This window comes from Saimiri boliviensis, chromosome 16 (assembly GCF_048565385.1).
Source record: "Saimiri boliviensis isolate mSaiBol1 chromosome 16, mSaiBol1.pri, whole genome shotgun sequence".
NCBI lineage: Eukaryota > Metazoa > Chordata > Mammalia > Primates > Cebidae > Saimiri > Saimiri boliviensis.
In genome coordinates this window covers 1,255,941-1,268,234 of record NC_133464.1, presented here as the reverse complement: position 1 = coordinate 1,268,234, position 12,294 = coordinate 1,255,941, and the positions used below count along the sequence as shown (strand labels likewise).

At 59.5% G+C, this 12,294-nt stretch overlaps 1 protein-coding gene across 21 annotated transcripts in view; it reads left to right on the top strand.

The window, feature by feature from the left end:
• Window positions 1-12,294, top strand: part of MCF2L (MCF.2 cell line derived transforming sequence like) — a 208,262-nt gene that overhangs the window by 190,079 nt on the left and 5,889 nt on the right. For 9 of the 21 annotated variants that reach the window (XM_039473179.2, XM_039473183.2, XM_074387425.1 and 6 more), the window contains 13 exons: window positions 348-414; window positions 2,426-2,541; window positions 4,003-4,072; window positions 5,718-5,810; window positions 5,910-6,002; window positions 6,787-6,912; window positions 7,794-8,015; window positions 8,221-8,313; window positions 8,823-8,901; window positions 9,055-9,121; window positions 9,910-10,028; window positions 10,357-10,449; window positions 11,438-11,512. In XM_039473179.2, the coding sequence (XP_039329113.2) occupies window positions 348-414; window positions 2,426-2,541; window positions 4,003-4,072; window positions 5,718-5,810; window positions 5,910-6,002; window positions 6,787-6,912; window positions 7,794-8,015; window positions 8,221-8,313; window positions 8,823-8,901; window positions 9,055-9,121; window positions 9,910-10,028; window positions 10,357-10,449; window positions 11,438-11,512 (1,313 nt within the window). The remainder of the gene's footprint in view (window positions 1-347; window positions 415-2,425; window positions 2,542-4,002; window positions 4,073-5,717; window positions 5,811-5,909; window positions 6,003-6,786; window positions 6,913-7,793; window positions 8,016-8,220; window positions 8,314-8,822; window positions 8,902-9,054; window positions 9,122-9,909; window positions 10,029-10,356; window positions 10,450-11,437; window positions 11,513-12,294) is intronic. The other 12 variants (XM_039473182.2, XM_039473186.2, XM_074387429.1 and 9 more) reach the window with 2 other exon arrangements.

Below are 12,294 nucleotides of genomic sequence, written 5' to 3'. Positions count from 1 at the left end.
ACTTGCCCGTGAGCATGGGGAACTGAGCCCATTGTGCACAGGTGGGACCCTAAAGCCCAGGAGGCAGGTCGGGGAATCCCTCCTCTCAGGTGGTGTGTGCCAGGCCAGGGGCAGGACAGTGCTGGCCGGTCTGGGAACCGAGGAGGGGTCCAGCCGCCATCTGTGGGATCTGAGGCCACGAGCTAGGAGGGGAGTCCCCAGGAGCGTCCAGCCTGTGGGCTTAGTGTCGCCACCAGTGCCCTCTCGTGGGGCAGGCCGCCACTCTAGGTGTGCACGGGAGACTGTGGCGGGGCCCTTCCTGCCCTCCCAGTGTAACCTTTCTTTCTTTCCACATGACCCATGACCAGGCACGTGATGAGTGAGCTTCTGGACACAGAACGGGCCTACGTGGAGGAGCTGCTGTGCGTCCTGGAGGTGAGGCTGGACGTGGGAAGGGCCGACCGCCGTTCGGACTCACCTGCACCGGCTGCTGGGGCTTCCTCTGACAACTGCTGCTCGGAGCACGCTGCTGTCCACCAAATGCATGTGAAAGAGCACCCACCACAGCCTGGTCACGGCTGCCCCAAACAGGGACCCCCTCTGGGGCCCTCCGCAGCCTGGTCACGGCTGCCCCAGGACAGGGACCCCCTGGGGGCCCAGAGCAGCCCAAGACAGGGAGCCCCTCAGGGCCTATTAGCAGGACAGGGACCAGGCAGCTCAGAGGGGGCCACCAGGGGACCCATGTAGTAACAAGAAAGAGGAGCTGACACAACAGACGCAGGAAACGCACACCCATCCTCATGAGCACAGGCCACAGAGTGCATGCAGTTCCTGGCACACAGCACTCCAGGGCAGGCAAAAGTGGTCTGGGCTGGGAGGCAGGATGGGGTGACCTTGCCTGTGGGCTGTTGCCTGGCTGAGCTTGATGTGAGTGGTGGTCACCTGAGTGTAGACAGGTGTCTCATTCGCCAAGGGTGCATAGGCGGTCATCGCCAGAGTGTAGACAGTGAGTGTGCACAGATGGTAGTCGCCTGCGTGTAGATGGGTGTCTGAGTCATTGAATGTGCAGGTGGTGGTCACCCAAGTGTAGACAGATGTCTGATTCACCGGGTGTGTACAAGTGGTCACCCAAGTGTAGATGGGTGTGCAGAGGTAGTGATCACCTGAGTATAGACGGGTGTCTCATTCACCAGGTGTGCACAGGTGGTGGTCACCCACGTGTAGACGGGTGTCCGAGTTGCCAAGCGTGCACAGGTGGTGGTCCCAAGTGTAGACGGGTGTCTGAGTTACAGAGCATGCACACGTGGTGGTTACCTGAGTGTAAACGGGGGTCTGATTCACTGAGTGTGTGCAAGTGGTAGTCACCCAAGTGTAGACGGGTGTCTGATTTACCAGGTGTGCACAGGTGGTGGTCACCTGAGTGTAGTCGGGGGTCTGATTCACTGAGTGTGCACAGGTGGTGGTCACCCGAGTGTAGACAGGTGTCTGAGTTACCAAGTGTGCAGGTAGTGGTCACCCAGGTGTAGACAGGTATCTTATTCACTGAGCATGCACAGGTGGTGGTCACTTGACTGTAGACAGGTGTCTAATTTACCAGGTGTGCAGAGGTGGTAGTCACCCGAGTGTAGACAGTATCTGATTTACCAGGCGTGCACAAGTAGTGCTCAGCTGAATATAGACAGGTGTCTGAGTTGCCAAGCATACACAGGTGGTGGTCCGAGTGTAGACGGGTGTCTGAGTTACAGAGCATGCACAGGTGGCGGTTACCTGAGTGTAGACGGGGGTCTGATTCACTGAGTGTGTGCAGGTGGTAGTCACCCAAGTGTAGATGGGTGTGCACAGGTGGTGACCACCTGAGTATAGATGGGTGTCTAATTCACCGAGTGTGCACAGGTGGTAGTCACCCAAGTGTAGACAGGTGTCTGAGTTACCAAGTGCGCAGGTAGTGGTCACCCTGGTGTAGACAGGTATCTTATTCACTGAGCGTGCACAGGTAGTGGTCACCTGAGTGTAGACGGTATCTGATTTACCAGGCATGCACAAGTTGTGCTCAGCTGAGTGTAGACAGGTGTCTGATCTACCAGGTGTGCACAGGTGGTGGTCACCTGAGTGTAGTCGGCGGTCTGATTTACTGAGTGTGAGCAGGTGGTGGTCACCCGAGTATAGACATAAGACTTGTGCCTCTGTTTCAGTTACACCTGAATAATACAGGTTAAAAGTTTGAAGGGTAGAACGTCCACACCACCCCCAGGTCGGTGCTGTTCACAATACTTTTGCTTTGGCGGGTGCCTGTCCAGATGACTCTCTAGAAATCACCGAGAATAAAGACGAAGGGACTGCCCGCCCACAGAAGAGCGGCATCCCTGGCCCATCTGCCCCACCGCGGCCCACTGCCGTGGGTGGGCTGCAGCCAGGACCCCCGCCGACCTCCGCGCTCTCCCCGCAGGGCTACGCCGCTGAGATGGACAACCCGCTGATGGCTCATCTCCTTTCAACAGGCCTGCACAACAAGAAGGACGTTCTGTTTGGGAACATGGAGGAAATCTACCACTTCCACAACAGGTGGGTCCTCCCTGACTCAGACTCGGGCGTGCACCTGGGATCTCCCGCGGCTAATGACACGGGCTTGCGGGGCTGCAACAGGAGGGATCTGGCCGCGCCTGGCTGGGGGGGAGCGCCCAAGGAGTGGGCTCACGGAGGCTCAGGCATGAGTGTGGGTACGTGGGGCCGTCTCTGAGTGCTCGCGTGGCACCGCGCCTGGTGGCTGGTGCCCAGGCAGCCGAGTTGCAAGTGAGCCACCAGCCCTGAGGAGAGGGCTCTGATCGTGGTGCGGGAGATGGGGCCCGCCTGTCCCTCACCCCTTCCTCGTCCTGCTGCGCAGGTGGAAGCCGAAACCCCCTCCCGGGTGTACATTCGGCCCTTTGGGGGTCACCGACGGCCACACCACATAGCAAGGCCTGTTTTGTTCCCAAACTCTTGAAAAGGATGGCAAACCAGGCGTTCCACAATTGTCGTGGGGTTGCCTGTCTGAGCGACCCGTGGGCTCTCCAGTGCGGGTGCTCTGTCTGACTGCCTGTCCTCTGCTCCTCTGAGCTGTTTGGCTACTTTAATGCAGTTTGGGGGAGCTCACGGGAAGTGCAGGGTGGGCGTGAGGTGCAGGATGCTGCGGAGGCCGGCAGTGGATGGCCCCTGCCGCGTGTCCTGGAAGGAGCCCGGGTGAGTGGCTCCCAAGGTCATGCGCTTGGGGACCAGCGTGCCCCACCAGCCGTGGACATCACAGTGCTTGGGATATCATTCTGACACCTGCTTCTCGCCCCCTGCCGTGATCATCGCCTCGCCTGCTACTTACAGGGAGGCAGCACATCTGCAGTTAACCACCCAGGAGACTTCCACGTCCACAGAGCTTGGGCAGAACCTTCATGTCCCTTATCGTCCCTGGGCATCTGTCCGAACCGCCCCAGGCTCTCGGCCAGTCCTGCATGCCAGGGTCCCCACAGCTTTAAGCTGTAGTGTTCACGCCCCGAATCCACCCCCAGGTGGGTCTCCGTACCCCAGCCAGACTTCCTCCAGCAGACAGACGCAAGTCAGACACTCAAGGGCAAACAGCCCAGGAGCCTGGGTTTGGCACTGCCTAGGGCCAGGGCTCAGGGGTGTCTGCAGAGAACCCACAGACCGATGGCCATTTACGGGGGCAGCGCCTCCAGGGCCCTGAAAGGTCCCATCTCTGTCTTTGCCTGTGGCCCTTCGAGCCCATTCGTGCTGAGGGAAAAGCAGCTCTCTCCAGCTTCTGAGTGCAGCCAAGGCCAGAAACATGAAGGAACACAGCCCCGGGCCGCACCTGCCGGTGCCTGGGAGCTTGGCACTCAGGACAGGCATGGGCTGCAGCATCCCCAGGTCGGGCGGGGCACTGTTGCCACGTAGTGGCTTACGTTGTCCAGAGCAAGGCAGAAAAGACTTCTGAAAAATCCTATCAGTTTATCACCGATGCTGTGTGACGGGGCTGTCCTTCATACTGTTGTCTAGGATATTCCTGAGGGAGCTGGAAAACTACACCGACTGCCCAGAGCTGGTTGGAAGATGCTTTCTGGAGAGGGTATGTGGTTTTTTATGTATGTTTTGTCACAACTTCTTAAAATTACTGAATAATGACTTCAAAATCTACTGCAAGTTCCTATTCTAACCAACTGAAATCACAAATACAAATGTTTTCAATTTGGCTGAAATAACTTGACACTCCTGTATCCCCAGAACCTCCTATACCCCAGAATCTCCGGTGCCCCCAGAATCTCCTGTGCCTCCAGGGACTCCTATACCCCAGAATCTCCTGTACCCCTGAACCTCCTGTGCCCCCAGAACCTTCCGTGCCTTAGATCCTCCTGTATCCCTGGAACTTCCTGTGCCTCCAGAACCTCCTGTGCCCCAGAACCTCCTGTGCCCCAGAACCTCCTGTACCCCAGAACCTCCTGTGCCCCAGAACCTCCTGTGCCCCAGAACCTCCTGTGCCCCAGAACCTCCTGTACCCCGAGAACCTCCTGTACCCCAGAACCTCCTGTACCCCGAGAACCTCCTGTACCCCGAGAACCTCCTGTATCCCCAGAACCTCCTGTACCCCAGAACCTCCTGTGCCCCAGAACCTCCTGTACCCCAGAACCTCCTGTGCCCCAGAACCTCCTGTACCCCGAGAACCTCCTGTACCCCAGAACCTCCTGTACCCCAGAACCTCCTGTACCCCGAGAACCTCCTGTATCCCCAGAACCTCCTGTGCCCCAGAACCTCCTGTGCCCCAGAACCTCCTGTACCCCAGAAACTCCTGTACCACCAGAACCTCCTGTACCCCGAGAACCTCCTGTATCCCCAGAACCTCCTGTACCCCAGAAACTCCTGTACCTCAGAACCTCCTATGTCCCCAGAACCTCCTATATCCCCAGAACCTCCTGTGCCCCAGAACCTCCTGTACCCCAGAAACTCCTGTACCATCAGATCCTCCTGTACCCCAAAACCTCCTGTGTCCCAGAACCTCCTGTCTTTAGAAACTTCTATGCCCTGTGCACTAAAACCTTCTATGCCCCTAGAACCTTCTGTGCCCCTAGAGGCACCCAGGGCAGTTGCACCTCACAATAGGGTTAGAGTCTATTTTTCACTAAATAACTTAGGTAGTTTGTAAAACTGCCAGAGAAAATGCTAGAAGTTCTCTTATAAGCAAATCAACAAATGACACCGTAAATGGCCTTTTAAGAATGACTGGGGCTGGGCATGTTGGCTCACACCTGTAATCCCAGCACCTGGGGAGGCCAATGTGGGCAGATCATGAGGTCAGGAGATCAAGACCATCCTGGCTAACAGTGAACCCCATCTCTACTAAAAATACAAAAAATTAGGCAGGCATGGTGGTGCGCGCCTGTAGTCCCAGTTACTCGAGAGACTGGGGCAGGAGAATCGCGTGAACCCGGAAGACAGAGGTTGTATGAGCAGAGATTGCTCCACTGCACTCCAGCCTGGGTGACAGAGCGAGACTCAAAAAAAAGAAAAAAAAGAACGACGGGGCAGAACCCCGTCTCCACTCCACTCCACGCCTGTGCTCTGGGAAGTCAGTGGGGGACAGGCAGCCCCACTCATGGAGGCAGGCCCCCCAGCGGAGCCTGGGAGCCAGTGCCGGCCTCGGAAGCTGCGGGGCAGGCAGCAGTGCCTCGCTGGGCCGGGGAGACGCTCCGTGACGTGGTGCCTGTCCCTCGGTGCAGATGGAGGACTTCCAGATCTACGAGAAGTACTGTCAGAACAAGCCCCGCTCCGAGAGCCTGTGGAGGCAGTGCTCGGACTGCGCGTTCTTCCAGGTGTGTCCCGGACCTTCCCGCAGAGCGTAGCTCCCTTTCCCAGCCGACTCCCGAGGAATGATGAAAATTGGGCAAACCAAAGCTCTGGGTTGGTTCCAGGAATGCCAGAGGAAGCTGGACCACAAGCTGAGCCTGGACTCCTACCTGCTGAAGCCAGTGCAGAGGATCACCAAGTACCAGCTGCTGCTCAAGGTGGGCTCTGCGGTGACTGTGGCCCAGCCTCCCGAGGCACCTGCTGGCCAAGTGCCTGTGCCACCCTGGGGCCCCGTCCCCATTGTGCCCTGCCCCTCCCATGCCCAGGGTGCCTCCTCCGAGCCTGTGCCGTGGCCTGGCTCATTTGGACAGCTTTTGAGGTCCTACTGTGTGGCACTGTCAGGGGTGCTGGGGACGGAGGTGAGCAAACAAGTCCCTGTCCCCACGGGTTTCTGCACAGCCCAGCCCACATGGGATTCTGTGTGATGTGCTGACCTGTCCCTCCACGGGAGAACCATGCCCAGATTATCTGGTACACAGCAGGGATGTGGGAGGCGTAGATGGAGGATTCCAGCTATGAGTTTGCCATGTGGGCCCCTCTAACCTTCAGGCAGGAAACTGCAGCTCCATACCTTTGGCCAGGGTCAGGGTGGCAAGAGGAAGCTCCCTGGGAAGTGGGTGTGAGGAGTCTGCACCTGGGCATCAGGGTGGCAGCAGGAAGCTCCCCAGGGAGCAGGTTCCAGAGGTCTGCACCTGGGCATCAGGGTGGCAGGAAGGAGCTCCCCAGGGAGCAGGTGCCAAAGGTCTGCACATGGCAGGGGTGCCACCCCATCTGCAGCACAGCTCAGTCCGTCCCAGCACCAGGAGGTTGGGCAGGGCAACTCCCCACAGACTAGGGGAGGGTGGGCAGCATCCCTACCTCACGCCAAGCTCCCAAGGGGTCTGTTCTGGGGGTGCCAGAGCTCTGCGTGTCCTGACGGTTGCCCCACCCTGCGCCCCTCAGGAAATGCTGAAATACAGCAAGAACTGCGAGGGGGCTGAGGATCTGCAGGAGGCCCTGAGCTCCATCCTGGGCATCCTGAAGGCCGTGAACGACTCCATGCACCTGATCGCCATCACCGGCTATGACGTAAGGCGCCCAGACGCCCAGCCCCGCCCACCGCATGCCTCCGTGGACCACACCAGACCTGCAGTTCAGCAGTTCCCCGGCACGCCCCCTAGCTTTGATGCGAATGTGCAGGTTCTGAGCAGGAGGTCTGGGTGGTCCCAGAGGAGCCCTCTCCCAGGCCCCACAGCCAGGTCCAGACCCCGCTGGGCTCTCTGGGACATGGAGAAAGTCAGGAAGCGTCCCCCACGTGGAGGGCACGCATCTCCCGCAGGATGCAGCTCAGACCTCCTCAACTCCTTGTCTTCTCCTGGGGAGGAGGCATGGCTTGGAGCAGATGTCTGTTTCCTGGGCTGGTGACTCAGAGCACGTGGCCGCAGAAGCCAGGTGTCCACTTTCCCCTTAGAGCTCCGTGTCAGTCGGCTTACTCCGTTTTTGCCCTTCTCCATGTCCATGCAGCACTCATTCTCAAGGTTTTTTAAACTAGTAGATTTGACTTATTGCAGCAGTTTTTGGTTTGTGAGATAACTGAGGGTCAGTCTGAGTCCCCGAGGCTTCTGCTAGTGCTGACGTCCAACATGCCACACGTGCAGAACCTGGTGCTGATCAGTGACAGGGCTGCTCCCCTCGGAGCTCACTGTGGGTGCCGCACGGTCTGCGGTTTGGACAGGCGTGTAACATCCTGCACCCACCACGACAGCATCACACGGAGCTTATGCCCCCAGGTCCGTCCCGCCCTCCCCCAGCCCCAGTCATGGCCTCCGGGGGCTCGCCTCTCCCAGGACTCCTGCAGCTGGAACCGCACCGTGGGTGGGCTTTGCGGAGCGGCTGCTTTGGCTCAACGACGTGCTCCCTCAGCCCCACGCCTACCCCGTTTTGAATACACCCTGCGGTCCCTCGTTTAGGGGAATCTTGGCGACCTGGGCAAGCTGCTGATGCAGGGCTCCTTCAGCGTCTGGACCGACCACAAGAGGGGCCACACCAAGGTGAAGGAGCTGGCCAGGTTCAAGCCCATGCAGCGGCACCTGTTCCTGCACGAGAAGGCCGTGCTCTTCTGCAAGAAGCGGGAGGAGAACGGGGAGGGGTATGAGAAAGCCCCCTCCTACAGCTACAAGCAGTCCCTAAATGTAAGTGAGGCCCGCCCGCGCACCCCAGGGGGGCGGGAGACCTCTGGCCGGGTCGCTGTTGCCACAAACCTTGGTCTGCGGTGGCCGCACGGAGACTCAGCTCTCACCCGTAGCTGTGGGGGTGGGGCATTCTGCACCGACACCTTTTAAACACGGCGGCAGGCCTGCGGCGCGCGTGAACCCCGTCTTCGCTCTCTTCCCACAGATGGCGGCCGTCGGCATCACGGAGAACGTGAAGGGGGACGCTAAGAAGTTCGAGATCTGGTACAACGCGCGCGAGGAGGTCTACATCGTCCAGGTGGGCTGCCCACCCGGCTCCCGGCCTCCTACCCGTCGCTGGGAGAGGTTCCTCATGGGAACCGGAGCTAGAATCTGCCAAAGTCGCATCGAGGCCAGGAGCAGCTGCCGTGCCCTGAGGGTGCTGCCCTGGCTGTCTCCACCCTGAGCCGGACCCAGACACAGTGTAGGGAAGGGACACATCGGAGTGGCTCTGCGAGGACGGAGGTCACCGTCCCCACGGGACCTTGTGCATTCCTGCAGAGTGTGAGCCTGCGGCCGCAGGCAGAGCCCTTTCTCATGGTGGGGAGGGTGCTGTGCCCTGGGCATCAGGCACAGCTCTTCTGGTCAGTCCCGTTGGTGCGTGGGGAGCCGGGAGCCGGTCCACAGCGCTTCCCTCCTCCCCCCTCACATGCGGCCATCTGACCCTTGACTTCTAAGACTGTCCTTGGAAGTTCTGAGAGTGAAACCAGAGGGTGTTTCCTCGGGGACCTGAGTACTCACCTCCTGGCGTTTCTTTTGGGGCAACAGGCGCCAACTCAGGAGATCAAAGCCGCCTGGGTGAATGAAATTCGGAAAGTGCTGACCAGCCAGCTGCAGGCTTGTCGGGGTGAGGCTGCCCAGCGACCCTTTTCCCGTAGCTTCGCTCCAGGTGCCTCTTTACCTGCGTTCAGAGCAGCCACCCAGTCCCTGCTTGTGCGAGGTGCCTTGGCAATGCAGCAGGGACCCCCGTTCACGTGGTTTGTGTGCTCCCTCCTCGCAGAAGCCAGCCAGCACCGGGCACTGGAGCAGTCACACAGCTTGCCCCTGCCGGCGCCGACCAGCACCAGGTGAGGACGCGGAGGCCACCGCCGCGGGCCTGCATTTCGGGAGCACTCCCAAGCAGGGGTTTCGCGCACCAGGGTCCTCGGCCTCTGTCAGTGGGACCCCGTGGTTATGGGGCTTTTCCTTGAGGCCCCCGGTGTTGATGTGTTGCGTGCTGACGGGTCAGTCCTAGAGGGTCCCCTTCACAGATATGTGCCACTGGCAGTGCCCAGCCCCTCTCCGGCTATTCCCGGTGTGGCCATTTCACGTCACGGCAGCACTCACAGCCCATCCAGGTCACAGCCACACCCGAGCATTGCAGAGACAGTCGGTACCACAGCTGGGATTCTGGGTGCTGATGGCCCCAGCACACAGGTGGCCACATTTCACCCTTGGCTGTGGCTTCATCATATCTTTTCTGCCCTTGTTTTTCTTTATTTTATTCATTCACTTATGTTTTTCACTTTATCCTGTTTCTGATGTAAGCCACCTTTAATCATTCATGGAACAGAATATGGCCTAAATAAATAATGCATAGAACAGCAGTTTTAAAAAAGAAACACTCCCCTGCCACCCCACCACAACGAAAAGAAAAAATAAAAACCTCCTACTTCAGAGCTAGCAGGGGGGTTTCTGTTCTCATCTAGCCAGTCGGGGTGTAACGTAGAAACGAGCGCCCCTCAGAAGCAGCAGGAGACACAGCTTGGAGTTGGGGCCGGGAGCTCGTGATGTCTGAATACCTCAGACCCTCAGAGTTCTGAAAAACTAACCAGGCAATATATTGTTTCTTTTTTCATTTGTCTGATATCATCAGTCCCTCAAGAGGAAACTCAAGGAACATCAAAAAGCTGGAAGAAAGGAAAACAGACCCACTGAGCCTGGAAGGATATGGCAGCTCAGCACCGATGTCAAAGCCCCCTGAAAAGGGCAAAGGTGGGTGTGTGCAGGGGCCGGACCTCAGAGCGGCTCACGGAGCGCTCCCCGTGTCTGAGACTCGCGTGCGTCCTGCAGCGTGAAGGTTTGCAGAGCGGGCGTTCAGGGCCCCTGCTCCCCGCTTAACGGAGCTGAGGACCTTACAGAAGAGCAGCTCCCTCTTGGTTGCCCTGCACCCCTGCATCAGCAGAGCCAGCCCCAGAGAGCCCCGGCGGAGGCCCAGCCTGCGACCCAGAGCCGCCCTGGGCGCTCCGGACTCCCCTCGACGGCCAGACTCGGCTCGTGGGGTCGTGATGCGTCTGCATTGTGTCTTTCTCTTCCTTCATAGATGACGCGGTCACTAGCTCTACCTCAGAAAGCTCTGCGCTTTCCAGAAAGCGCTTTACCCTGCAGGGCTTTGGTAACCTCAAAGGTCAGAAAGGTAAAAGCAGAACCCACCCGAGCCCGCGCTCACCGTGGGGTGTCTGTCACGCATCGTGTGGTGACCATTCGTGCCTCCTTCATCACAAGGGCGGCCACGCAAAAGCGTTTCTTTCAACCAGGTCACATACTCACGGGTGCTGTGTGTCGCGGTCTGGCACACAGACACCAGAGTTGCCCTTTAGGGGCATCCGCAAGGGCACCCACATAGCGGTGCTGCCTTCCCCCAGTTCCATATGCGCTGACACTGTGTGTCTGGCATTCTAGCATACAGACACCAGAGTTGTCCTTTAGGGGTGGCTTTGCTTTGGGAAAATAAAGGCGAGTTTTTAAATGGAGGCCTCCTCAGACAGGGGTGCTGTCCTGGCTTCCCAGCACCTCCTTCCTCTCCCTGCCCCCCACCTTCTCCCGCCCCGTCAGGTGAGTTCCCTGCGGGGCGCTGACCTCCCACCGGGAGGCGGGGGCGGCCCAGCCGTCCATCCGTGGACATCGCTGGTGAGCAGGGCTGACGGGTCCGTTGAGGTGGGGACGCCCTGCTCACCGCGAGAGCTCCGTGCTGGGAAATGGATGGAGGGAAGTGGCCGGCCCTGGAGGGCAGGCGGCTCTTCCGGGAAGCCCTCGAGGCCAGGGTGAACGGGGCTCTTTCTAGAGAACTAGGAGTGTTTTCCAGTTGATCAAATGTTTTGAAGTTGGCCTCGAACTTGAAACAACAGATTCTGGTGCTACAAACCGCTAGCACAGAACTAAGAAAACGTCCCTAGGACACTGAAAGGACGCCTCTGAGTGCCGCAGCCCCCCCAGCCGCTCCCGGCCCCCCTCACCGCGCAGCCCTCGGGCCCTGCATTTTGCTCGCAGAAGCTCCTTCTCATCCGCGGAAAGGGCCAGCCTGGGTGTCCCCTCCCGACGTGAGCGCGGGTGGCTTCCTCACCTCCGCCCCCGCCCCTCACGCGCTCTCTCCGCTTGTATTTCTGCTCCTCCTCCTCTTGCAGCTTCTCCTACCAGTCCTGACAAAAAAGCCAAGCGGCACGAAGTAAAGAGCGACCCGACTCCTTTTGGTCTGCGAGGTAGAGTGGCATCCTCGGGCACGGCACCGCTCTGCGTTGGCGGGGGGCGCCGCCCGGCTGGCTGTCGGTGGCCGTCAGGGCCACCTGAGGGGGAAGCCGCGTGGGTCTTTGTGCCCCAGAGGCAGACGCGCCACTGTGTTCGACGCGCGGAGCTCTAGACAGGTCCCTGAGGAGGGCGGTGCTCACAGCAGGTCCGTGGAGCTGCCCACCCCGGCGGTGGCTGCTGGCCGTCGCTGCTGTGCTGGGCGGGGCTGGGTGGGTTCTCACTGCCCAGTGGCTGCTGTCGGCTATAGGGCACCGCATTCCCCGCCCCTGCCCTGCGCCACAGTTTGCCCCAACGCGTCCTGCTGGGGACACAGAGCGCAGCACTGGCAGGGCCGACCCAGACCCCCCTTGCCCAGGCAGACGAGGCCGAGCGCGCGGTTGAACGCGGGTGTTCTTGCTTCCTGCCTGCCTTCTGTTCTGCGGGTAGAAACTGCCCTGTGAAGCCCAAAGGCTCCCCTGGCCCTGCTGAGGACCTCAAATGCAGGGAGCGGGGGTCTCACGTTGAGAATCTTCCTGAGTTTTCAAAAAATTTGCAAATGTTCCCAGGGGTGTAAGCAGATCCAGCCTCCCCATCCCAGCCGCCTCCAGAGCCGCCTCCCATGACACTGTGAGCCCCCAGGATCCAGGCGGAAGCTGTCGCCACCCTGGGCATGGGTTCAGAGGCCGGGAGCTGGGCTGGCGTTCTTGACCGTCCCACAGCCTACAAGGGGGTGGGCACCGGGCCTGCTGCTGTGAGG